Below are 27,123 nucleotides of genomic sequence, written 5' to 3' on the forward strand. Positions count from 1 at the left end.
TATTAATGATAGACATGTCTGGGTTGTGATTGAAAATGTGGAGATACTTGGAGTGTTGAACACAGGTTTGATCTTCTCTGAAGTGACTACAAATTTGCATTTGCAACCAGTTTCTAGGGAAGTTGGGCAACTGCAACGTGTTGCATCCAAAAGGAGTAGTGCCCTTAATGTCTCCCTTGTGTACTTGTGTTTGGTTTTTCTAATCCTTTTGAGCATTTTATTGCTTATTCTGTCATGTTTCAACTTTCTGGACTTCTTTCTTCATCTCCTTATAGTTCTGCAGTTTCCGATATAGCACAGATGTTATTTTCCAAACTATTTTTGAAGTAGTTTATTTTTTTAGTCAGGCATCCACACTATTTTTGAGGTAGTTTATTTTTTTTAGTCAGGCATCCACACTAAGCTTTTTAAATCTCTCCCATGAATTGCTTCATTGATTCAAAACTCTGTGGTATATGAACACTTGAGGTATTCCCTTAGTTGTGCAATAAGATGTGTGCTGGTGGTGACCATAGTCTAGCATGTTGCAGATTCATTTACCTTTTGAGTCTGTTTAGCTATTGCACGCAGCTGTCTGCCTTTCTGTCTGCAGTGACTACACCAACAGTAGTGGTTGTCTCTTTTTCATAGCATCTCCACTTGTTGTCCTTCAAGGGTGATAGTTCCAAAGCATGCAAGCTAATAATCAATGACAAATACCATGATCTCTTTTCGTTCAGAAAGTGTTGAGAAGTGAGTATATTCCTATTCTATTTTCTCTTAAAATAACTTTTACCAGTTCCTCCTAGCATGTGCCAGCGTACACTTTATAAAACATTTTAATTAAAAAACATTATTTGTGGTATTTCCTTTGTCCATGTCCAGTGGGAGTGATTGGGATCAGTGTTTCTAGAAGGCTTCATTTTGCATTGGTTGCTGAGTGGTTCCCTTCCTACATCCTGTACAGTGTGAAGCCTCATCTCTGGAATGTCTGTCTGGTCCCAAAAAATGTTTGGGGAAATGCACTTATGCTGTCACGTGGCGTATAAATCCTCTGCAATTGCATGTTGGATGCTGTACTCTCAGACAGGATTATAAACACAGGGAGGCACTTGTATATTAGAAGTTTCGTCTTGAAGATAGGAGCAAATCCAAGTTAATAATTTTTAATTTCTCTTTTCCCCCATGTTGTTTCTCCATCAAGGCAAACACTTTTGGCTTCTCTTAAAGGACAGGCTTGAAAGTGTCTGAAATTTCTAGGTGAATGCTGGGCAATTGTACTGAGAAGGAAGTTGCTGTGATTGTAATCATCTTGGGATTTGGTCTGTATTGAAAAATAGCATGTCTTCTGCCATAAGGCAGAAGCCTCCTTATTGTTGTCCTGATATTGGAAACGGGTGAAACTTATTTTCTAATTTTTTTTTAAAAGCACTAATGGCAGACAGATGTGAGAATAGTAGTCCTGAACAGTCAATCTGTAGGTAAGGAAGGGATGGTGTTAAGTTTCAAAATATGTATTTAAGCTTTTTTAAAAAAAAACAGTATTTATTTTTAACTGCTAAAATTTCACTTATTTTCATAATTATGTTAGGTATCTCAGTGCCATTATCTTGCATTTTTGTACTCCTGGCGCTCTGTCTTTTAGTCCAGCTACCTCACTGGCATTAAAAAGCAATTGGGAGTGAGCTGGAACTGCAAGGCAGTTTCCTTTCCAGTTGTAGAACTGTTTAGTTACTTTCTAAGATACTTGAGTAAATATTTAATTTGTAAACTGATTGTCCGGTGTTTTTTTAGTGTAGATTAAAACACTTAATTTCTAGTACTGTTTATTTTCTTGATTATCTGATCTTAAATATTGCTACTCATTTTAGAAGCTGTATTTTTTTTAGCAATGGCCCCTCAAAATGTTTTCCTTCATAGGAAATTGTAGAAAATAGCCTTGGAAAGAATTGCAGGAGGTCTTTCTGTGGGCCTTTAGAAACAATATTTTTAACATAATTTTATGCCAGCGTATATCAGAAGTACTATATAAAATCTACATGGAAACTTGGACAATCTATCCTAGTGCTTAATTATTCTTCCCTGTAGACAGATTTTCCCTGATGTCTACTCTCAATCACTTTGGCCATAATCAAGTCAATTGCAAGCTTTTCTGATTCTCGCTTTTTTTTTCCCCCCTCTTTTTTTCCTCAACATGTGTTTATGTTTTTTAGGTTAATTGATAGGCTTCTTTCAGTCTTATTTTCTTCTTTCTAGTGGAGAAAATTTTTTGGAATCTGATCATTCTTACTTCTAAAGACTCTACAACTTGTGCATGTGTTTCTTGGAGTTTGGTACTCCAGAATATATTTTGTTGGAGGCTCTATCTGTATGAGTGGAGTAGAAAAATATGACTTGCAGTTATGCTCTAGTTCATGCTTTTCAGGGCAAAGACACTGGGGTTTCAGTATCGTGGTGCTGATTCAGATCAGCTTGCCATTCACTATAACTCATTATAACACCATTATGTCTGCTTGGAAGTACTGTGTTCCCTTGCCAAGATTCAAATATTGGTATACTTGCCATATACTTGGATGTCTTGTTGCTGTTGCTATGGAATGTATACAAATGTGGTTCGGAGTCCACTCTGATGGAAAGACATGAAACCATCTTTGAGTCTTAGAAGTTGCGTCCTTGGTCAAAGGCAATTGACTGCTGTCTCCCATCTCTTCAGGAAAAAGACACTGAACTGGGTGGAAGTGTCTTGGTGGCTATATAATTATGGACAACATATTTTGTTGGGTTTATTTCAGTTTCAAGCTCTGTAGGGATTTTCTGTCATGTGTATCCTGGCTCTGATAGGCTTTCTAGATCAGGCAGTATAGGGTTCTTTTCTATTGCAAGTTGTACAACTTTGTTTCTTGTCTTCTCTGTACTGAAGGATTTTTATTTTCTATTTTTATTTTTTTCTGAAGACAGGTGGTATGTTTGTTGTTCTGGATTATACTTCAGTGTATTAATTCACAGTTCAATTTTGGGACAGTAATCTTAACCACATAATCTAGTTAGAGCATTCCTTGCTCTTGTATGTCTGTTCCTCCTTGCTGCTGGTTCATACAGGGATTCTGTGATGAATATGCCTGTGCTTCAAATCAAGCTTAGGAGCATTTTTTGCCCTATAGTGCTCGTATAGTCTGTGCTTATCCTCCCCTTGCTTTCTACGTGATGTGAGAACAGTATGTACACACAGTTTCTGAATTTCTGTGCTGATAAAGATCATCAGCTAGACACTGTGAGCGCGGTGTTTCCTGAAGTTCGTGGCTTGTGCTAAAGCTGTGAATGGGTCTGGAAGCTTCATCCCAGGGAGAAGCTAAGGGACTCTCTGCTTGACTTCTCCATGTCTGCTTATGCTGTGCTGAATCTGCAATGTGATAGCCCTTCTTCCAGCATGGGGATGGTGGGTAGTCATAGGCTATCAGAGGAGTCTGCCTGTGGTCAGATTGGGTCCCATTTGCAGATGGGATGTAGCCTTCAAGTTGCTTTTTGAAGAACTTTCTGCTAGAATATTTGGATTTCTCTATGATGTGTTGCTGTTGGATGATGCACTGGTTTTAAAATCTAAAAGCCACTTTTGGCTTTGCAGAAATGATCCAAAATATATTACTGTGGTGTTGACTGGCTCTGGTCTTCCTTAGAGGATAGTCTTAATTTTTTTAATTTTTTTAAATTTTAAAATTATTTTTAAGGCAAAAACTATCCGTCATTTTCCAATCACAGAAAAAGGTCTTGAGAAAAGAGATAGCTTAACATCATAACCAACTGAAAACCTGGCTCTGTAGTGGGAAGAAACCAACAAACTTGGAACATCTTTACAGGAAACTAGGTAGTCAATGAATAAAGCTAGGTAGGTGTTCTTGATGCACTGGGTGTTCCTGATGGTCAAGGCTGGGCTTCATCTTATGCTATGCTGCTTTGTAACAGTAGAGGGTAGTGTTGGTGTAAGATAAAAAAATGAGTTTTTTCACATGGAGCTTGGATTTTTTTCTTCTAGTATATTGGTCGTTGGAACTGTTGACATGTTATTACATAGTCATCTTTGGGTCGCTGCCTTGTCTTCATCTCATCCGTTTATGGATTTACTAAGTAGTTTTGTGGACAATCTCCTAATTAAGCATGAATGTCTTCTCATTATTTTTGCTGTCACAAAAAGTGCTTCAAAGATGTGTCTTATGATAAAGCTTGTTTTTCCTTCAGTGTTGTGGAAAGACTGTTCCTTCTTTGTTCTAGATTGAGGCATTGATTATGCTAGACAGCTTTCCAGAGAGTTTTTCTTCTGGCGATAAAGTATAAAAAAGAACAGTAATGGTTTGGGGACAAAGTTGCAATTATTTAATCTCTTTCGTTGGACAGCCTTACAACAATCTCTTCTCCTCTGTTTTATTTACCACATTCTTACATAGACTCTGGCTGCTGTTCACCACAGAGTTGTGTTTTATTTGAATGTCGACAGGTGTGCAGTTATTTAAGACTTGCTTTTAAGGAATGTTACTGCTTTGCCAAGGATCATTTCAGTTCTGTGGAAAGGACCTGAGCTTTCCAAATCCAAGTTTCTGAGGCTATAGTTACATGGTGTGTTGATTTTGGTGGCAAATCTGCTGTAAGTAACTGCATAGTAGCATTTTTAAGGAGTATTTTTGGTGTTCTTTGTCCCATACTTTTTCAGTGATCCAATTTACAACTTCCCCCCACCCTGTGAGCAGTTAGCACAGCTGTGCTGGGGGGAGTTGCAGTGATGTGCTGGGCCACACAGGGTGTGAAAATTTTCTTAATTTTGCTTTGCTGCCACATTACTGTGAAAGTACACCTTGAGGTTGGTGTTAATTTGGGGTTAAAATTGGTAATCCTGATGGGAGTGAGACACCTTCAGTTTGGTCACTGCTGTGTTCTAACTGTATTGTAACATACTTATGCTGTTGGAAATCCTAATATGGTTTTATTTGATATTATGCTGGCAAAAAGTACTACTTTGTGAGTAAAGTTTTCCAGTTGGCAAACTGATTTAAGCTATCATGTCAGAAAAGAGCCCTTGTAGGTACAGGATATAGTAGATACAGTAGCAAACTCCTTGAAGCCCCAAGCTCTTCAGCTGCTGAGTCTACCTTTCATTATGGTTTGTCCACATGGATAATTCTACTGGTACTACAGTGTGATTTCATTGGGAGAGGACCTTATGTAGATGAGCTTGAAAGAAATTTGTTCATAGGCCCACGATAACTGTTTCCCCAATCTGTTTTCATTCTTCTGCATGTTTCTGGGATGGTAGGGTAGCTTTTAGTGATGGAGTCAGTTGGGAGGAGAAAACAGAAGAGATATGTCTAGTAGGGGCTGAGCTAAGATGGAGGAGGAGTGAATAGAAAGGTGTTGGCGTGCTTTTGGGCTTTGGCTACAGGAAACACTGCTAGCATTGGTTATAAACGTGTTTTGAAACATCACTCATGTTCTTTGAGTTTCAACCCTAACCCTTGTTTCTACTGCTTACCTTGAGCCAGCTTTTTCTGTTCGACTGATTGTGTCGCAAACCATGCCAGCCTACTCTAAAACAGCAGAAGACCAAAAGGGAAAGGTGTTTTATTAGGTATTATGCTGGCAAAAAGTACTACTTTGTGAGTAAAGTTTTCCACTTGGCAAACTGATTTAAGCCATCATGTCAGAAAAGCCAGTTTGAGCTTTCAACCAGGGCAGTCCTTGTGATGGTGCAAAGGAAGGGACATGAGGGAATGGGTTTGGGGGCTTTTTGGTGCTGTGCTGTGAAGCTGTGCCTTCTGTGGCATCACTGTTTAAATTTTCACTAGCAGAAATGTGGGGCATTAATAATCCATTTGCTTGAAGTCTTCTGATGAGTGAAATTTGATGGAGGAAGTTGTCAGTGCAGGACACTTCAGTCACATTGAGTATATTGAATAACTGCAGAGAAACTGCCTGGATCCTGTGAGCTAACTTGGGTAGTTCCTGGCCAGAGAACTCCACTTTGCACACTGTTGTATTTAAGTGGCTGCTCCTTTTGTGTGAGAGTCAGTAGTAAAGAACAGTTTATTATGGGTAATAGTCATGACCTCAACAGGGTCATTCTTGGATTTTCACTCCTGGACTCAAATAGTAGCTGTAACAATACATTTCATTATCCTGGGAAGGAAATTCTTTGTAAGTAAACCGTAACCTTATAGTTATTAGATTTATCCTGTGCTCAACTCAGGATAAATTCAGTTCTCACTTTGAAACACGTTGTTAAGACTTCTTGCCTAGCATAGCATTAGTGGCAGACTGGAAGGTCTGTCTTTTTTGCAGTTGACTCCTCTGCATTTTATTAATTCTGAATCAGTCTAATGTGAGGGGAAGTGCTTGCACTAAAACCCTGAGAGCAATGCTGAATTAAAACAAGGGTATTTCACAGAATCACAAAATATTTGAGACTAGAAGGCACCTCTGGAGATCTTCTTCACCCTCATAGTACAATTGGGTTTTTTTCTTATGTTTAAACAGGATTTCCTGCTTTTCAGTTTGTTCCCGTTGCCTCTTGTCCTTTCACTGGGCATCTCTGAGAAGAGTCCATCTCTGCCGCCTTTATTCCTTCCCATCAGGTTACATTGGTAAGAACCTCCCGAGCCTTCTCTGCTCAAGGCTAAACAATCCCAGCTCTCTCAGCCTGTCATATGGCAGACGCTCCAATCCTTCAATCATCTTAGTTCGCTGGACTTGCTCCAACATGTCTGTCTTGTAGTGGGGAGCCCAGCGCTGGACCCAGCCCTCCAGCAGTGCCTCCCCAGTGCTGAGCCAAGCGGGGAGGATCCCCTCCCTCGCCCTGCTGGCAGCCCGGCCTGGCCCTGCCTGGCCTCATGCAGCCCGGGATGCTGTTGGCCAGCTTTGCCACCAGGGCACATTGCTGGCTCAGTTCAGCTGCTGCACCAGGACTCCCAGGTCCTTCTCTGCAAAGCTGTTTTTCAGTAGGTTGGCACCTAGCCTGTATGGCATAGAGTTATTCCTCCCCAGGAGCAGGACTTTGCATTTCCCTTTGCTGAACTTTGTGAGATCTGTCTGCCCATTTCTCTAGGCTTTTTCCATATTTTTTGTCAGCAGGAGGCCACATTTTCCATAGTCTTCCTTTTGCTGCTTAATTACTTGTAGAAGTGCTTCTTGTTGCCCTTCATGTCCCTCACCATTTTCAACTCCAGGCAGGTTTTGACCTTCCTAAGCCTGTCTTTGCACACTAGGGCAGTGTCTCTATATTCGCCCTAGCTCACCTGACCCCCCGCTCCCACCTCTTGTATGCGTTCTTTTTATGTTTTTGTCAGAAGCTCCTTGTTCATCCATGCAGGTCTCCTGGTGCCTTTGCTTGATTTCCTGCACATTAGGCTGAACAATTCTTGAGCTTGGAGGAAGTCATCCTTCAGAATCAACCAACTCTCCCACACCTGTCTTCTCTCCAGGCCCATGTCCTATGGGTTTCTCTGAAGCAGGTCCTCGAATAGGCTGAATTCTGCTCTCGTGAAGCCCAGACTTATGATCCTGCAATTTGCCTTGTTTCCTTTGCCTTGGTTGTGACTTAAGGTGTGGTTCTGTGACTTCCTTGGCTTGAGCATCAGTAGCATTAATACCTTAGCCTGTGTTTGTGGTGAGCTGGCTAGGTTGCATGTTTGAATTTGAACTAGAGATTTTTGTATCTGAAATTCATACCTTGAGTGAACCAGGCAGGCCAGGTCTGGGTAAGTGCTAAGTGTTCCTGCAGAAGACTATATACTTTCTTTTGGCATGTTCTTAACTTATATTTACTGATACATCTGTTCCTTATGTGTGTCAGTCTTATGTACCAGTGCTGATACTGATGCCATTAGTCTCTCTGATTCTGTTTGCTGGATACAGATTTACCTTAGCAAAACTTCCATCTAGTTAATGTCATTAAAATTACTCACTTGCTAGACCCATTACCATCCCCTTATGTGTGCCTGGAAATGGGGCTTAAATTTGCACAGTCTAGCCATGCCCTGATTGTTCTGAGATCATGGTGTAATCCAAAGCATTTCTTCATGGTGAAGCTATCCTGTCTTGTATGCATCCACAAAAGAAAGACTGGCCTAGAGGAGTTGACTGCACAACTAGTCTAGGTATTATATAGCCTGTTCTGTTTCTTACAGCTCCAAAATCTGTTCAATGTCCACCTGGTCATTAATAAGTTTCATGTAGCCTGGGTGTGGGCAAGGTATAATGGGATTCTGGCAAGTGATCCAGCTGCCTTTTCAGGAGTGGTTTTCTCAGTGGAGTTTGTCTGGTACCTTTCTTCAAGTTCTGCATCTTCTCCCCACACCTGGTTGCCTGTAAGCAGTGGCTCTGGTTACCTGTAAGCAGTGGTTCTACCAGCTTGGTACTTAAGGGGAGTGGATACACCACTCTTAAATGCTGTACTTCAGACAGAATTGCAGAATAATATCCTAGTTAGTATCCAGTATTCCTGGTCAGCACAGATGGTGAAGTGCTGGCAAAAATACTTGCAAAGTGATTTGAGAAGGCTCTGCTTGCTGTTAGTCACTACCACCAAATTAGCTTAATTAAAACCAGGTGTGGGAAAGTGGTCTGCTGCAACTGATAAATCTCATTTCCTTCTCTCAAGTGTCTGTGGGCCTGGAGCTGGTGGTAACTGCCTGCTTGGATGCACTGAGGATCTTAAGGTGGTTGCAGTTCTCTTCCATATGTGCAATTTTGAAGTTGGCCCTAAATCCTGCTTTTGGCTCGCATTTCTCCATATGGAGTCCTTGGCCTTGAGATGCTCGGGTTTGTATATCGCATTGAATAGCACCTATTATGGTTAGGGTGGCCATTGCTTGATTTGGTTTGGGAGAATTAGTGGACGTGTTTGTTTTAGTATGGTTTAGAAAGAATGTCAAGGTTATACAGCCTGAGAAAGATGCTCTTTTATTAAAGTTTAAAAACCTCACAAAACCAAAAGAACCCCTTCCCCCACAGCCAAACCCTGACTTTAAAAGCTAACAGTTTAAGCCATTTAGAAATATACAGTTTTCTTTCTCTGGATGACCAGCAGTCCTTTGTGTTTTGTGAACTGGTGTCTCAGGCTTCTGCAATATTCTTTATTTGTAGAATGCTTTACTCATCGCTGTCTCCCTTCACTTAATCCTCTCCTCTCTTTCCCTATCATCTGTTCATTGTGCAGGCAATTTCACAGTCAAACTTATGGCCAAAAAGTTGCCTACATTGATGGCTTGTCACAAACCAAGAAGAGGCCGTTTTCCATTTCTGAGTTGATCCCAGACCTGCCAACATCAAGCTGTTGGGTTTTTTTTGCCAGTCAAATGAAGTTGTGTTAGATGAGGCAGCTGTTTTAGAATAAGGTTAATAATATGACTGTTGCCTTTTATAAGGAGTTCTGCTAGTGGAGCAATCCAGAAATGGCAAAACTCTAAAATTTGTGAATCCCAGTGAGCCTGTGAAATCCTGGCTGGGACTATACTTCAGCAGGTGGCTGGAAATGCTAATAAGGAATGGGGTCTGTTGTGGCGTGCTGTGGAACGTTTGTCTTTCTGAGATTACAGTGGGTTTTCTTTGTGGAAATAAAATTAATTTAAGAATGGGAGTTGCTCTTGGCAGCTCTCAATTTCTGAAGTTCCAGCTTTTGGTGAAGTAGAGTTGGCAGTTTCACATGATCTTCATGGTTTGTTTCGTTTTTTTTTCCCAGAGGCCCTGCAAGTCCTCTGAAAGTCTATGTGGCCACTCAAAAAAGCAAAGCTAATATGGGCATTTCAGAGGCATAACTGAACAACGTAGATCATGGCACATTGCATTGTGGCAGATCTGAGAAAAATGTGTGTGACCAAACAAAAGGAGTTGCATCAATAATTACCTTAATAATTACTGAACTTGTAAAATTTGTGTTTCTTTCCTTCAATATTGTTCCAGTATATAATAATAATAATGTTATCTGTTATATTTGTTTGCAAACATGCAAGAGACTTTGTGCCTTTCCCAAATAGGGTCACCCAAGGTTTTCGGATGCAGTATAGCCTGGTCACACCACTCATCTGTATGGAATTCTCTGGTAATTTACTGCTTATTTCAGTGTTGCATATGAGCTTTGTATCACTGTAAGCTTCATTTCTGACAGACAAGGATCTTTTCAATACAATTTATCCTTGGACAGTAAATGTTCTTGTAGTGCAAGGTGAAACTGGCCTTTTTTTTTTTTTCCCCAGACCTTTCTCCCCTTGGGGGAGTGGCAGCCTGGTTGTGCTTTTAGCCACTGCTGACTTGGAAACTACACTATGAGTTATTTTTTTAAAGAAGGCCTTCTTCTTATGTGAAACAATTTAGTTAGGTGCTCAGCAGTTTAATTCCATTGATCCTAGACTGGAACTAATGTTTCTTAGTATTTATCCTTTTGAGTGCCTTGAGGTTTGTTTTGTCACTGGTTTGTTTCTCTGCCAAGTGCTAATTTAAAGGGATTAATTGTATTTTTGTATGTGGTGTGATAGGAGGAACACTTTTTCTTTAGATTGTCTCCAGCTGTGTTTGTCCAGGGCCTAGGTGGTGTGATGATCAACTTCTGCTGCTATTTGAATAAGTTTTTCATTGTCCTGCAATTTCTGCACATGGAAATGAGGCACTGACAGTATTTAGTCCATCTCTGCATTATTTTTCTTATATTTTGATGAACCATTTTTTTCTTTCTTCAAATCAAATACTTCTGTAAAAGAAAATAATAGGAAATGAGAATCTATATATGCGCTGCTCGAAGTTACTATGGTTTTGTTTTTTTGTTTTGGGGGCTTTTTTGTTTGTGTTTTCATTCTGAGCATGGGAGCTTTCATAGTCAAGCAGATACTCTGGGAACAGAATAGCATTTGGTTTTGGCATCCTTCTAGGATGCACAGATGACTTCTGGAACATCTTTGTTTCAGATTTGCATGTGTCAATGTTTGGTTTAGGACAATACAAGGCTTTTGCGTAGACGTAATGCCCTTTGTAGACCAGTTAGCGTGGCTGGATGGTGAAGAGAAGCCAAAGGCACACAAGCTGCTCTTCAAGACATTTGGCTTTGAAAGAACATATGTTCAGTATCTCTCTGTATATATCTACTAGTTATAAAATCATGTACTGTGTAGGACCTCTCAAATCCAAATTTTAGTGCATCTTTTAGAAACTTGATGAGTTTTAGGATTTGACAGGCCAGAAACCTCTTCAGGTTTTGGAATCAGTTGTGGCAATGCTGTTGAAAACCAAAACAAAAACCCCAAACTTCCCCTTGACCCCAAACTGCAAAAAACATGGGTGTGAAATGGATCCAACAGACTTTCTGTTCAGTATCACCTTTCATGTTAATAAATGGTCTTGGTCCTTGCAATGCAAAAGAAAGTAGAACACTGCCATTTTCTAGAGTAGATGCCTATAAAGCACTTGTACTCAGGAGGTGGTTTGTGCTCATATTCTTATACCTTACTCCTTCCTGTCATTTGTTTGTGGCAGACACAGGAGGGATAAGTGTCACTATAAAGCTGTACATATGAACTCGTTGGCAGTTATTCTAGCAGCTGGGCCAGATGTTGTGTGCTTTAAGGTTTTGGGAGGCTTTTGACCTGACTTTAATATCATTAGTAGTAGATAACTTTCAAACAAACTCAAGAATGCGAGTTTCCTGACAGTAGTATTTATATTTCTGCTTTTGAGAAAGGAGAGGTTTCTGAGAGCTAGCTCAGAAAAGCCAACACAGAGAAAAAGTTTTTTCTGTACTAGGGAGAGAAAAAAATGGTTGAATGGCTCCAGTAGGCATAAAAACAAGAGCAGGCTATTAAAATAGTTGTTGTCCTAATCGCCATTAATTGCATATAGGTATCTTTTTTATTTATGTGAAACAAAGATAATGTGCAGCAGCTTTCCAGAGCTCTCTGACAGATGTGTGAGTATATCTAAGTTTAAGACACTGTCACTAATACAGTTCTTAGACTGTGCTTTGTTAAGGTTAAAAGCCTATATCCATATTTAATAAAAATACTACAAGAGTAAAGCAATTTATTCCTAATTATGAATGCTTTGTATCTTATAATATCTAAGGTAACAATATATATTTTGTTTGCACTATGAAAATACAGAATTAATTTTCCTTGTGCTAGTGTTGTGCAATAACCTAATTAAGGAATTTTAGTGTATGTGTCTTTAGTTTGAAACTGAACTTTTTTCAAGGACAAATTTAAGTGTATTTTGCTTTTTTCATAGTTTCAAGCTGCTGGTACATGGTAAAGAGTAATAATGCTTGGAAGTTCTGAGGGGTTTTTGATATGGAAATTGGCTGTTATTCCAAAAGGTATATGAAAATTACATGTGTGAGCACTAACCAAGAAAACTGAAGGGAGTATGCTATTTACATTTTTCTAGGGGTTGAAATAAGTAAGTATTATTAGGTTAAAATTACTTTAAAAAAATACTTTAAGAACAATTTGCACCTTTTGAAGTGTGATTGAAAGCAACCAGAGAGCATTTGCCAATTAATTTTTGTTTACATCAGTTTTGCATCACCAAAATATTATGTTGAATCTGGCTTTCAGTTTGCAAATGACGTATTGGAATATTTTCAAGGGTTTATGTCCAAATGAGTGTTGTTAGGTGCTTTAATTAAAAAAAATAATTAAAAAAATTTGTGGTTGTGACCTTTAACCCTCCTGTCCAGTATTCTTGTTTGAACTAAATAATGGCTATACTAATGATTATTAGACACATTCCACACAGAATAATGAGATTTACCGTTGATTCAGTAGTTTTCTCTCAAGTCATGTCAGTGATTAAATTGGTCTATCCTCTAAATATCCCTAATAGTTAGATCCAACAGTCATACACAGGTGAGTCTAAACACAATTTCCCCTGTGCCTCCTGATATATCCAATGTACAAGCTTGCTGTTAATTTTAATTATAAAGACAGACACAGTGTTGTTTTGTTACTGAGATTATCTAGAAAACACTGGTAGTGACCCTTTTAAAATAAATATGTTCGAGAATTCATAATTTTGAAGTATTAACTGGAGATATACATTCAGAAGAAGATCCATATTCTGAACCTAAAGCAAGTGCTTTACACTTGAGTGCACCAATACTATATTTCTTGATGAAAAGAATAAATCTTTTATTCAGAAACGAAATACGGTTTCACTTCATATTGCTTTGATTAAAGACTGGTACTACCACTGATGCTCAAGAAAATGTTCTTGAACTGAGCTGGTACTATCTTACTGACCCACGTTTTCACATTTGTTCCTATGCAATTCCCCAACTGCCAATATCCATTTTCTGTCTTGCCACATGGATTGTAAGCTTAGAAGTTTTTGCTGTTTTGTAATTTATTGCATGTTCCACTATGGAATTTGGGTGTATGACTGACTTAGTGCTACAATAATAATTGAAACCAAAATATGAGACTTAGCTTAGGAGGACGTGAGCTCCTTAAAATATTGAGAATCTGCTTGGAATTAATTAAAGGATTTCTCTCTGTCAAGAGGAAAAAGCCTTTCAGATACCAGCTGTATTGGTACAGTTTGGCCTGTTTTTGTGACTTTGTGGTAGATCTGCACTGTCTCTACAGTTGTGTTCCTCAAAGCCAAGTACATTTTCACTGAACTTCTGCAGCATCTTGATCTCCCCTTCTCCTTTGCATTTGGGAACTGTTTGTCCGTCTCTTCTGGAAAGAGCAGCCTAAGAGACCAGTGCTGTTGGCCTTCCCCTGGAACAGGGAGCTGTAACAGACACTGAGGGGCTACACATACCAGGTGCTCAGAGTGATGCACCGTGTTGTCCTTGTGCCCAGAGTTTCATTGGTCACGACACTGCGAAGTTATGTAGTAGATCCAAATAAATATGGATCTTATGAGCAAAACATACCAGCCTTTCATGCTACCAAATGGTTATTTGGGCACTGCTGAAGACAATAGCAATGTAATATCCTTCTGAAGCATTTGCCAGCTGGCACAGGACACCACATCTTTTAATTCAGTTCATTCATTGCAGAGTAAACAAAAATGGCATGCTCAGAACATTTTAAAAATACATCTGTTCAGAACATGAGTGTTGTTCCTTGCTTAGTTAATTTGCCACTTCATTGCGAACGTCCTGATGGAAAACGAGCAATGTGCACAACAGCGAGAGTAAAAATTGGTTAGGTTGCATGAAATTCATAAAAATTCATTAAAGAAATATTACTACATTTTTCAAGTTCTGTATCACTGAGAGAGTTGTAGTTTCAATTAAATGATAGGAAATTGAGAGCTGATGAAGAATTACTCTGCAGTTTACAATGTAACCAGTAGGTCCTGATGCCACATAAAATTATTGAGACAAGTGGTAATACTTCGTTATATCTATTCTTAGCTCTCAAACCTTTTTTCCAAGGGTCTTCGGAAAAAAGCAGATGGTTTATTTTTACAGATGAGAACCACTTAATTTCATCAAAGGACTTGTTCAGGGTTGCATGGGTTATAACAAGATTACCCATATTGGCTGTGCTTTAGTTTGGCTGTGAGTTTGCAGAGATGAGCTCTGAACCAGCTGTGTCTGTGCTCCCCGGGGCAGAGAGTGTGCGTGAGCCCCATCGCTCTGTGTCTGGTTTCTCAGAAGGCAAACGAAAAAGGGATCTGATGTCCAGGCAGAATGGATGGCCAAGGAATTTGGGTTCAACTGTAAGCTTGGCCATGAAGTTGTCTGTCAATACAACGGGTGTGTTGTTGGGTTAGCCGCAGAAATGGGGAGAGAACCTGTATGGCCTACTTTAGTACTGTATGCTTTAAAAGTTAGTACTATATAAATGAGGATAGTGTTTAAAGACATGCTGGCTAGAACAACAATGCAGAAACTTTTCAACTTTGGGCAGCACATAAGTTAGTTATTATTTAGATCAGAATGAAATTTTTCCATTTTTATTATATTTCACACTGATACACATTCTCAAATGAGGGTGAATCTTGCCCCACAGGTACGTTATGTGAATCAAGCACCAGTCCGTTCCCACATTTCCGTACTGATACAAATATAGCCTGGTGGCACACAGGACAGGCATTCAAGTTCAGTGCAACAGAAACACTGTAGTGCAGCCTTGTTTTAAGACAGTTTACTGAAGTAGAAAATGCAGAATTTATTGGAAGTGTTCTTTACAATCAGATGTTTCCTGTTCCTGAAGATGTGTCCAGTTGCTGAGTGACTTTTCCCTTCCCATGAAGGGAATAAGTTTGAACTTTGAACTTGCGTCTCCTATCGGCTGCAGACAGCTCTGGAGCACAACTCTTCATATGGTTTACTTGCCAAAACTTGCAGTCCCTGTGTTTACTGCTGTTAGCTTGCACATCTGTGATTAAGAAGTGTGCCTGTGCTCTGTGTGTGTCGTCTTTATATATTCCTCATCTTAGATATTGAAAATGTTAGAAAAACGCTGCTCAAACAATACACTTGAGATCGTAACTTCTTGTGGTGTCTAAGCATGGGAACGCTACTGATTGTTTTTCACAAAGTACGTATGTAGGAGCTGAGATTACTAGTAAGAATGGTCTTATATATGTTTCCTTTGACCTTCACTGACACTGTGTGAAGTGGTGCATAGGGGATGTCATAATGAGTGCCTTGAGTTTTGAATAAAGAATATGAGTAACTTGGAGCATCCTTGAGGCCATGATACAGAAGATGTTCTTGTAGTGACTAGTGCTCTTAACACAGAGCCATCTCACTGTGTTCAGAAAAAGGTGGAGAAGTACGAAAATCAGTTGTACTATAGAAGAAAGAGCTTAGTAAAGCAGAATAAACCAAGCAGTGGGGGGGAACACAACATTAATGCAGAAGTAGGATACTTAATAAATTAGTAGGATGGCATTTATCGTTAGACTGAATAAATTACTTAGCCCTTCCCTAAATCTGGCTTCAGCAAGTAAAACAAAGCATTAGGAAGCGAAGGATACCTGGTCAAATAACTTATAAGTGCAGACAGGGAATACTACAATAATGTAACGACAAGAAAATAATTCATAAAATATCCTTCTCTTATGTTTGGGAAATTAGAGGAATATGCTTGATGTCTGTTTGGAGAGAAAAAAAAAATAGATAATTACAAAAGTTGTCACTTTTTTGTGTGTGAATACTTGCTTATATTCTTGTCTCTAAATTTATCTGTTCTTAATTGGGTTTTTTTGGGGTGTTCTTGTGTTTAATAGTCACATACTGGACAGGATTTCTTTTTCTCTTTGTGTAGTGGTTAGCATTGTGATGCCTGATTTTAATTAGGACCTTTGGGCACTTTTCTAGGTTTTCTTGATTTATTTGACCAATCAATTGGTCCAGTTAGATTGGTCTTGATATTAAATCTAATATATTTTATTAAACTCACTGATAGATATCTTTGGAAGAAGCAGGTGAGCATTCATGTGCAGAGGCTGCTCTAGGTCTGAATCAGAGCAGAACAAGTCAGGCTAAGTTTAGATGAGGAACTGCTATTTTGTATTTTAGTTCATGATGTTAATTGAGTCCAAGAGAAAAACTTAGGTGGCATCTGTAGATTACAGAGGAGTATTAACAAAAAGCTGGAGAAAGTAATTTGTCTCTAGTGGCAGAGATATAGGAAACAGTCACATGGATTAAAGTGTAGTGTATCCAGTGAGTGCATGAGGCCAAAGAAAAACATTCTCAGTCAAGTGTGACCACAACAATGCTAGCGATTCATTTGCTAGTTTTAGTAAAATGTTTTTTCTGTGTTTGCTTGATGTCTTCCAGTTAGCTTATTAGTGCTTATACTACAGAGTTGTAATTTTTACTGGGAATATACTGTTGCTGTTTCTAATGTAATTCTTAGTTTCCAGATGCTCATATTTTTGTTGCGCTCCCATTTTCAATGGCAAAACTTGATTTGGTCTTTGCCTGTAGCTGAATTTATTATTTCAATGCTCAGGTAAGAATGTTTCAGCTTTGTCTGTGTGAATGGAGAGTGAAGCAAAGATCCAGTTTAAATAAAATGACTGCAATATGTTAGTGTGGTGTTTCTTAAGAGTGATCTTATTGCATACCTGTCCTTGTTTGTATAGGAAAATAGAAAGGATGCTCATTTCATGGTCAGAAGATGCTTACCTTCATAGTGATTTCTGTAACACTGCCTTTTCTCTATCTTGACTAAAGATGGCTGGTATTTATGGCATGGTATTTTTTTTATCTGAATCTGAAAATTTTTAGCTCCATTGTTTCGGAGATGAAGTTGTTCTGTTTTACCAAATCTGAGGAAGGGTGTTCATGCTTCAGATATCAAAGTGAGATCTCTATGAAACAGAACTGAAATTATTTAGTTCCCTTCAATTATGTGGATATAAGAATTATCCAGAATTTTGTGTAATCATGATAAGAGTGGGGTTTTTCAAAATACATTTTCTTTGGGGCGGGGGATGTTCTGAGACAGGTCTTCTTGCCAAACGAATCTCAACAGTAGCATGTTTTCTGAGAGTGGCACTGCTCTCTCTCAGGAGGTTAAAAGGATAGTTTTTATTATTACTGTCCTTTTTGTCACTAAGATATGAAGCATTTTGTGCATTAAGTATACCTTCTCTGGCATAAGTCATGTTATAGAATATTGATCTCAGAAAATAAATTTTGATGGCTAATGGGGTGTTTGATCCTATCCTTTTTAGTAGTCAGCTGAAAAACGGAGACAGCTGAATGGCAAACTCTTTTCTTCATGGATGGTCTTCTGATTCCACAGTAAAAAAGCAGTACCTAAAATCTTTCTTTTCGTTCTGACTCTGAATCAAACCTTTAATGTTCTTACTGCAGTTGCCATCCCCAGTCCAGGTGATGGAGCTCTGCAGGATACCTGGTCTCTGATCAAGCTCTGGAGGTAGAAATTACATGGAATGTTATTAAATATAGGTTGCAGTTCTGTGGGAGTCCATCCGAGTATCTGGAGAGCAGGGATATGGAATGAGAAACTTAACAGTGATCATGCATACAAGAAAGCAACGCAGACCTCAGAGCTTGAGTCTCTGTATGAGGATGTGCCAAATTACAGCCTTATGTTGTGATGTATTATTGTATTCCTTGTTTGGCTTGGTCTGTAGAGTGTATTACTGTAATAGTATGTGGTATCAAGGCTGTGTTAAACCTTTATTATTAAACTCTTAAAACTCCTGTGGGACTGATGGTTTGTGGTTTCTCAGGACCACTTCCAAAGCAGCACACAATCATTTTTTACTGATTTTTTTCTTTTTTTTTTTTTCTCCTGGGGAAGTTGGTTTATTGCTGAAGTCTGGTTTTGTTTTAAAAAAAAAATAAAAGAAGAAAAGGGTAAGAGAAGTTATTAGTTCAGCTTCTTTGGTTTCCAATAGGATGAGACAAATATCTACAAATCCTTGCAGGGGGAGAATCTGTAAAAAGTAAAAAAGTTAGTGGCTTCTCAGAGGGACTTACTATAAAAGTCTTAACTGAAATTCTGAAACAGCACTTAGGTAAACATACAGGTTATATACAGTTCTTGATTAAATGTGGATCATATTTGCTGTTCTCATTCTGTGTTGCCACTGCTGGTTGTCAGTTTGTATATTGCATTTTCATCAATGATGAAATCAAAGCAAGGACAGTATTTGCATTGGAAGTTGGTCCATGTGTTTGCTCTTACATTATTTCAGGAACTTGACACAACTGGGCTTTAAGAGCTGTTTCCACACATCTCTCAAGTGCAGTATCCATGCATGATATTAAATGTTTATCCTATGGTGTCCATATCTCTTTCTTGGAATGTGAAATTTAAGATGTTTTCCAACATGGACATGTTTCTCTCTGTCTCCTACAAATCTGCAGTTTGTTGGTCACAATCATTACTCCTTTATGAAGACCCAAATCTTCATTTATTTTTCTGTTCAGAGACTAGAGCAGTGGAAAATATATGGCAATCTGTAAGGAATCGCAGTTAAATAGTTACCTGGTGTCCAGAAATGCCTACATCTAAGGTGCACAATATATGCAGCAAGATGAGTAATTTAATTTGCCTGTGTTGGGGATAGGGGAGTGTGGTGAAGAGTTATCCAGGCCATGAGAAAGCTCATGGTTAACAAAACAAACAGGAGAAAGGATTTGCGGGAGACCTAAGATGGGGGACGCTGGAATGGAACGGGGTGAGGGGTGTGTGTGTGAAGACATGAGAGGTCAGCGACATTTGAGGTGCATCCCTTGTATAGAAATACAATCAATCCTCACACCCGGGTGACTTATCTGGACTGCATAGTAACTGTAGTGTAGGTGCAGCAACAAATATAGCCACCTCAGATTTGCAGGATTTTTTAACTTCAGGACAGAACCATGCAAATCCAGTTGTGTTCCTTCAAAGGCAAGTTCGGCTCTATGTCCAGTTTGGAACATAGTTTGAATTTGTTCCCAGAGCAGCAAACTCTGCACAGTTTGTCTTGGAGCTCCTGATTCTGGAACGAAACGGGATCCTTGTGTTCTGTAGTGGTGAGCTCTCCTGGCAAAGGGGTCTCATTGACAGTCCACACTCCAAAAGGACTGTGGTCGAGCACATTCAGGTAGCCCTGCACAGCACTGTTTTTTTGGGGATGATGGGGCAGATTCATGTGTTGGTCCAATTTTTCATGCTCTAGCTGGATGGTGGGTGGGAGGGGAAGTGACCCAGAGCATAGGTCCCAATGCAGCTTTGATCCAGAGTTTACACAAATTGACCCAAAGCAACTTTGCAGTCTGGCTGGTGAGGTCTCAGTCATTGTTATTCCTGGCACTGAGTACCTTCTAAATAAGTGAGTGTTTCTGCTGTCTTTGCTTCTTCTGATGGATTGGATCAGATCCAGAATTGCATTTGGATTTTGCTGTATTTTGGTGGATTTTTTACTTTTCTTTTTTAAACTGATGTAGCTACTGAAAAAATGATTGTAGCTAACATGAAAACAGATGTAAAAGGCTGGCATTGTGGTGTGTACAGCCTTAAGCTGTGCATATTGGCAAGTTATTTGGTGCCAGATTTCATGATTTGGGCATAAAGGCTGCTCTTCAGTTAAGAAGGCAGGAGAAAAAAACATTTAAGCTACTTCATGGACGTAGGTAGCCAAAAGGTTAGGGACTGCTCCTTCAGACATAAACACTTCTTGGCACTTAAAGCAAGGGTGTGTGTAAGTGGGTATGTTTTACATTTTGTCCTATTAAGTTTTGAAAGAGAAAGCCTTTGAAGATTGCCTTTGAAAGATAGAGCGGACTCAGGGGCTTGGGAGAAGGCACTGGGCACAGACTGAGCAGCCACTTTGTCTCCAGAAAAAATAGTCTAGAAAGCCGGGAGGATTTTGAACTGAGCGATGACTGGAAGAGATTTGAAGCTAGAAGCAAAGAAACTTTTCTTTTTATGCTCATGGAAGCAGGACTTGGTGTATTTGCAAATAAATCTGACTTGCTTCAAAGAAATGCTTATCTTAATCAACTTCTGACAAAAATAACCTGTAGCTCTGAATTTGGCTGAATGTGAATTGCTGTCTGGCTGGAAGAAAGGTGACACATGATTATCTTCTCAGCCTTTTTCAAGCTTATAGCTTCTTCCATTTTGAAGTGTTAATGCTGGAAATAAACACAGTGTTTTAATAAAGATCCATGGTTTGTGAAATTACTTGCCGAGGCAGAGGGGGAATTGACTGTAATACAGGTTATTCACAGTGAATTTGATGTTGAAACTGTGAAACTAATGGTCACATGGAGGACTGGATAGGAAAAGGGAGCTCACATACTTACTCCGCTTGTAATTTTTTTGTGTTTATAGGAGGAAGATAATGTTCTCAGTTAAGGGAATGAAACGTTGTACTATTTTTGTGGGCTGCAATAATGGTATTAATTTGGTGCTTGCAATGCTTTTCAGCCATTCTTAGATAAGTCCTAATATTTCATGTGCAGTGTTTGAATGCAAAATATATTGCAGGAAAATGAACAAACTTTAAATTTGGCATTAACTACAAAGCAATACTTTATGTTGATAAAAATCTCAACAGTTGTTTAAAAGTGGAACCCCACAGAGATACTGCAGAATTAATTGTTGGCAGATGAATTTAACACAGTTAAAATGAATTAAACCCCTTGCTATTTAGAATAATATAAAGATGTCTGAATTTTATTCCCAAAAGAGGAAATACAGTTGTTAAGTCCAGATGGATTTTTATTTTTATTGGAATAAGCTTTGAGACTAGTAATATTTTTTTTAACATTACTACCACAGTGTTGGACCTGCTTTTTAAAAATTGTTTTAAATCCAGTTAAATGAACAGTTTTACTATGTTTATTTTGAAAATTAGCACTTTCTTATTGAATTTGTAAGAATTGGAAAATAAGCTTGAGGATGATGTATGGTATAGAAAAGCCAAGGGCTCGGTCTTATGTCAAGTTATTGTCAGCTGAAACGTGGTAACTGTCAGTGTCTGCGATTGTAGCCTGCCCAAATGTAAGGTGATGCAGCGGGAGCTTAACTTCTTTTCAGCACACTAAGTCTGATTGCGCTTGGGCTTTTTGCCTTGTGCTAAGGGCTTGCACCGCGGCAGCTGCTGTGGTGCTGCAAAGGATGTGATCTGTTGATCACATCTGAGGCCTGAGTTACAAAGAGAAACTTTAAGCGATTCAATGTATTCATTTAGCTGAAGATGAAAGGCAGTTCTGCTATTCCTGTGTCAGTTTAAAGCTTCTCATTCCATAAAACTATTAATCCTATCATGGTGGTTTGTTCTTTGCTGTGTTTTACCCATTGACAAGCTGTCTTTAAGTTCTGGGCCCAATTCTACTCCACTGGTGGTGGAGTAGAATTTAGTAGACTTTCTGCTTTGGTTGGGATTGTCATCAAAACAGATGGCAAACCAGGAGGCTTACTACCAAAATAAGTGTTGGTTTGTTTCAAGTAAGAATAAAGCTGGAAAAAACCCCCACCATTGAGCATGGTAGTATTATTTCCGCCTCACTTGGAACAGAATATCAAATGATTATTGATAAATTTTGCAAACAGGTTCTAGGCTGGGAGAGTGGTATGAGGAAAATGAGTGAGTAATAAAGAGGTGTGGGTCATGAGGTGAGCTAAGTGCAAGCAGGCCATACAGGTTTCTACATGGCCAAACATCAAGTTGCATGTATAAAAACTGAACTGTAAACCACAATTGAAACAAAGTGTGCCACATCATATGAAACAGTGACTAAAAGTATCAGGCATTAACTGGTGAGCAAGAGTTGTCACTGCGATCATGGATAAAAGTGCTATTGTGATCCCCAGATGGCAAAATAAAAGGGTATCAAGTCTAGAGGTTACATTTTCTTGATATTTAGCACATGTGCTGTGTATAGTACAAAGGTGAAGGATATTAATAAATTGAAATGCTTTCAGCTGGGGAGCCACTAGTGTGAGTAAAGATGTGGAAAACACGGTGAGAACTACAAGGAGCACAAAATACTTGGCTTAGCAACAGTGCCAGGGAAGAGCTGATTGTAACAGGCGAGTCCCCTAAGTGGGGACAAAATATTGATAAATACATTTGATAAGAAAAAACTCTCCAGTCTAGCAGTCAAAAGCATATTATGATTTAGTTTTGGTAAGGTCAACCAAGCTTATTAGGCATAAAATGAAATTATTTTTGATAAATTGTAGCTACTTCGTTGAGTAATGACAGTGTGATTTCTCACATACTTCAGTGTTCTGCCTTTGCTAGATGCCTGTTGTTTTGTCTGGCTGATGAATAATTTGTTCTGATTCCTGGCAGAAGAAAGCATAAGGAGTTATTTACGCAAAATAACAAGAAAATGTTACAGCAAGAAATGGTGCTAAGAAAAAGGGGAAAATGAACTTGTACTCTTGTGTTACAGATTCAGTGGTTCTTTCCTTTGACTCCGGTGGACATACAATAGGCTCAGGTACAACATTGCCTTCTTCTCTATCTCCCACCTTATGACGAGGCTTCTACTTAATTAAGGACATGGTAGCCATGTTGGGAGGCAGGTCACTGAGTCAGACTTCCATGGGAATCAATCATCTAGCCAAAGTGGGTAAATAGGTCCTTTCCTAAGTGTAGTGGAAGTATTAAGGGTCTTAGTGTGACATGAGGATTAACATGTGGGACCCCTTCCATTATCCAGCAAGGCAGATGACCTGGACATGTTACATGCGTTAGTGATGTGGTTTGTGCTTATTTTCTCATGTGAAAGGCATTAAGATGATGTCACCCACCAGCTGAAGAAAAACTGTTTCGTGCTACTAGGAGAGTTTCTCAGCTAAACAAACAGTTGAGTTATTTGGAGAAAGACATCAGGAATGCTTCCAGGAAGGAGAAGGCAAAAGAGTTGTAGCTAAACAAATAGGGCTGGAAACTTTTTTTTGGGGTGGAGATTGACCAGCATTATCAAATCCCAGGGCAAATCCTGACCAATCTAATTTCCTTTGGAACCTGAGCATGACCTTCAATTAAACTGAACCAGAAATCAAAAATTCTTTTGTGTTGGGGATACTCCATGAAACCATCCATTTGGCTATGTGTAATACGTGAGCTGTAGCCAAAGCGCATCATAGTGAGCACAATACTTGATGAAATTCAGTTTACAGTGTATGTATAATGATATATTAAGTGTAAGAGAAAGGCTAAGAATTACTCTTATAACTTAAAAACCCCTTAACACTTAAAAGATGGAAGTATTTAATGTCTTGCAGAAAAGAAAAAAATAATCCAAGTGAAAAGGTTTTGTATTTTATCCGGCTTACTAGCCTTTCTTCTTAGGTTGATAGGGGGAACATGCTGCCTTCCAACATAGCACCTGTCTTCTGCCTGCGCAGTTTGAAAGAGAGCCTGCTGCCTGATGCTAAGAGCAAAGCTTGAACACAGATTTCCGACTTACTAACCCCGAGCTAGTGGTAGTAACTTGCTTTGTTTACAACACCCCAAATGCTTTCTGCTCTCCCTGCACCTTCTCTAAAACTTGTATCTGGAAAGGGATCTATTATGGGTGCATGGGTCTGACGTGGGAGTATCCCTAGGGTGCTGAGTGCAGAGTGGATATGCTGTTGTGTTTATGGGGGGAAGAGACCCTCTATTAACTCCCTTCTACTAATTAATATCAGTCGTAACTGAAGTGTGTTGTTGCCTGCCTCCTTCTGTAATGGGTGATGGTTTCTTTAGTCTGCAGAAGTAGGGGAGAAGTTGCATAGGTTTGAGATACAAAATCTGTGAGAAAAATTCAGGGAAATATTTTGATTACAGCTGAGTATGTCTGAATCAGCATACCTACGCAGGAATTAAGCTGGATTGATGTTGGTACGGATAAGACCAGAATTTGTCCTGGAGTAAAACTTTTAAATATTACCTACTATGGATTTTTTTTCCCTGGATAGCTTCCAGTGCAGGGTATCTATGGAGTTAATCGTAAATGTCGTGTTATGATACTACCCATAGGGTGGTTAACTTATGAAAAAAAGTTCAACTGCTCAGTGTCTTTTGGAGTTCTGTTAATATGGAGGGTGGGAGACAAGCTAATGTAAGCCAATGGACTGTCTGGGTCTGTTTTAAAAGTACTGGTCTTTGTTCTGCTTGTATATTGCAACTCAGGCTTGGATTGGTTAGGAGTAATACAGTCAAATTTGATCTTTTGTAAACCCTTCCACTGCAACAAGATTGAATTTCTTCACTGAAGAAACATGAAGAAAACTCATATATTTGAGAAGGGAGACTCAGAAATGTCCAAGAGAGCTGTATGTTTATTGCTTTCATATTTAGTACTTTGCATTCACTGTGCTGCAAACTTTAACTTGCTCTGAACTGATATGTGTAATAAGATGTCAAGATGTGTGATGTCTACCCAACTGAGGGATAGCTTTCCTTGTTGAACAGGAAGGAGAGAGAGAAAAACTGTGGCTATTGTGCTTCCGCTGTCCATCCCATCTCACCTTGCTGCAGACCCAGGAAAAGAGAGAGCCCAGAAAGAACCCACAGAAACAATGGCAGCTCCAGGCCCAGCCATTCCTAGTAGGTGATGTTTCAGGTTGGGGTAAGAAGGGACTAAAGTTACGTACTTTGAAACACACAAATACATATACCTTTTTCTTTATTAGTCAGAATTAAACAGCTGTGAATAACAGTCTCCCTGTTAAGATTTCATGCTGCTTTAAACTAGTACTCATTGTCATATTTGTATATTAAACAGCTTCTTAGAATTGCTCTTTTGTAATTGTTAATCATCCTGTCTGAAGGGCAATGTCTTGTTGCAGCTTCTGTATTTTATTTGAATTGACTGTTTGTCCTTATCTTGGTTTTCCCCTTAACTCTGTCCCAGACGCAAATCTCAGTTTTCAGGGAGGCTGGAAATCTGTCCTTACGCGTCTCAGATTAATGACACTCTCTAGCTTATTCTAGATAAACTTTCTGAACGGAGTATTCAGAAGATCATCTGACTATGGAGCCTTAATGTACTGCTTCATAGAAGATTTTTAGCCTAGGGGACAGGAGAATCAAATGTGCTTGGAGTGATACTGAACTGTTTAAGGTTCACGCTGTGGTCTAGCCTTCGCAAGTCCAGATGTTTTTGTGATTCTCTTCACAACTTCCCCTTTCCTTGAAAGATAAAGTTTGAGCAGCAAAGATAAATGTTTGATGTGATGTCTAGGCCAGTGTTTCAGCTGAAACCATTTCAGAAAAGAGGGTGTCATGCTCTGAACTTGGGAAACATTAAGCAGGACAACAGGGTGTTTGAGGAGACCTAGATTTCATTCGCTTGCCATAGTCAGCTAGTACTTCTTTTTTTTTTTTTCCTTCCCTCTCTAGTTGCTTTGTTTTACTTCGTTGCTAGCAAATCAAACATTGGACCTTGAAAGTCAGATTTATACCCCTGCTATTTTTGTTCAAGTTTTTTTCTACCTCCTGTGTCTGAGAGCAAGCAAGTGAAATTTTTCTTCTCTAAGCCTGCTTAGGATAGGAGTGCATTGAATGTGCAACTTTCCCATCTGATAATGTGCTTGCTGGAAGTATTGAGGTTCTAAATGCCTTATGGCTGTAGGCTTACACTGTTGTTAGGCATGTGTGATTGCAGTGCTGACCACCAGTTGTATAGCAGTTGTTTTCACTGCAGGCTTAAAATGCAATAGTTCTAACATCTCTTCTCAAGCAACCAAGTGTTAACTTGGTCTTGCTCAAATTGTTTGAATATTTAAACTTTTTTATTGTTTTTGCTTTTTTCTTTTCAATTTAGTTCTTAACCCTTATCAAGAGTTTGGCTTGACTTACCGAAAGAAAATGGAGCTTTTAAAATTTGGTGTAGAGTAGCATAACTGCTGTGGCTCATGTGCTTGTGAAAGCCCACGTGCAAGACCATGCTTCCAGATGCCAAGTTCACAATGATAGCGGAGTAATCATCTGAGAATTTAAATCCGTGCTTATTTAGGAGTTTTCTGTTAGTAATTCCTTATGCTAAAGTCCTTAACCATCTTGGGAGAAGCTGCGAGAACAATGAAGGAAACTTTCTCTGTTTCCTTCAGCTGCTGAAGATGCTCAAATAGCCATTTTGTGAAGGAGAACAACCCTGTGTCTGTCCTCCTAAATACAACTCCAGAGTGAATTTGGTGACTGCTTTCCTATGTTTTGGAGGGAGAGTGGTATGGATGGAGGCCAGGAATAGAAGTACAACTGAAATCGTCAGGTGTCAGATTGGTAGAATAGTAACAGATTCCTGTCATGAGAGAAAAAACGTTGGTGACTTGCAGAAGATCTCTTGCTGTTCTTTGGCTTTCTCGATGAGAGTCTAGGTGGCTACAATTACAAACTCTGATCTTTCCCAGATTTCTAGGTTAGTGGTAATTAATTTAGATATTAGGTTAATTAATAGAATATGTGAGGCTCTGGTAGGTGTTCTTGGTTTGAGGAAAACAATTTTCATTTATGTTTGGAGCTGATGTGGTTCTAGAGTGTTGGGTTTTTTGTGTTGGGTTTTTTCTCCCAAATTGCGTTTCTGACTATCTGTCTTGATGCTACGTGGTAGTGATGGGAAAGGAGAGGTGGACTTACTATGCTGCATTTTTCTGCATTCCTGTAAAGTAGAAAATGAATGGGAAATATTTTATATTTTTTCTGCTGGTTTTAGTGGCTTTATTCTTCAAAAATGCT

The 27,123-nt window shown here is 39.1% G+C and overlaps 1 protein-coding gene across 8 annotated transcripts in view; it reads left to right on the plus strand.

Annotated features, from left to right (window-relative positions):
- The window catches only part of ST3GAL3 (ST3 beta-galactoside alpha-2,3-sialyltransferase 3), a 187,983-nt gene that overhangs the window by 17,182 nt on the left and 143,678 nt on the right, over positions 1-27,123 (plus strand). For 4 of the 8 annotated variants that reach the window (XM_059821770.1, XM_059821773.1, XM_059821775.1 and 1 more), the window contains exon 2: positions 22,847-22,894. The exons of 3 other annotated variants lie outside the window; for them this stretch is intronic. In XM_059821770.1, coding sequence (XP_059677753.1) covers positions 22,847-22,894 — 48 coding nt within the window. Of the gene's footprint in view, positions 1-22,846; positions 22,895-24,858; positions 24,994-27,123 lie in introns of all 8 variants that reach the window. One more of the 8 variants, XM_059821769.1, reaches the window with a different exon arrangement.

This window comes from Gavia stellata, chromosome 10, assembly GCF_030936135.1.
Source record: "Gavia stellata isolate bGavSte3 chromosome 10, bGavSte3.hap2, whole genome shotgun sequence".
Lineage (NCBI taxonomy): Eukaryota > Metazoa > Chordata > Aves > Gaviiformes > Gaviidae > Gavia > Gavia stellata.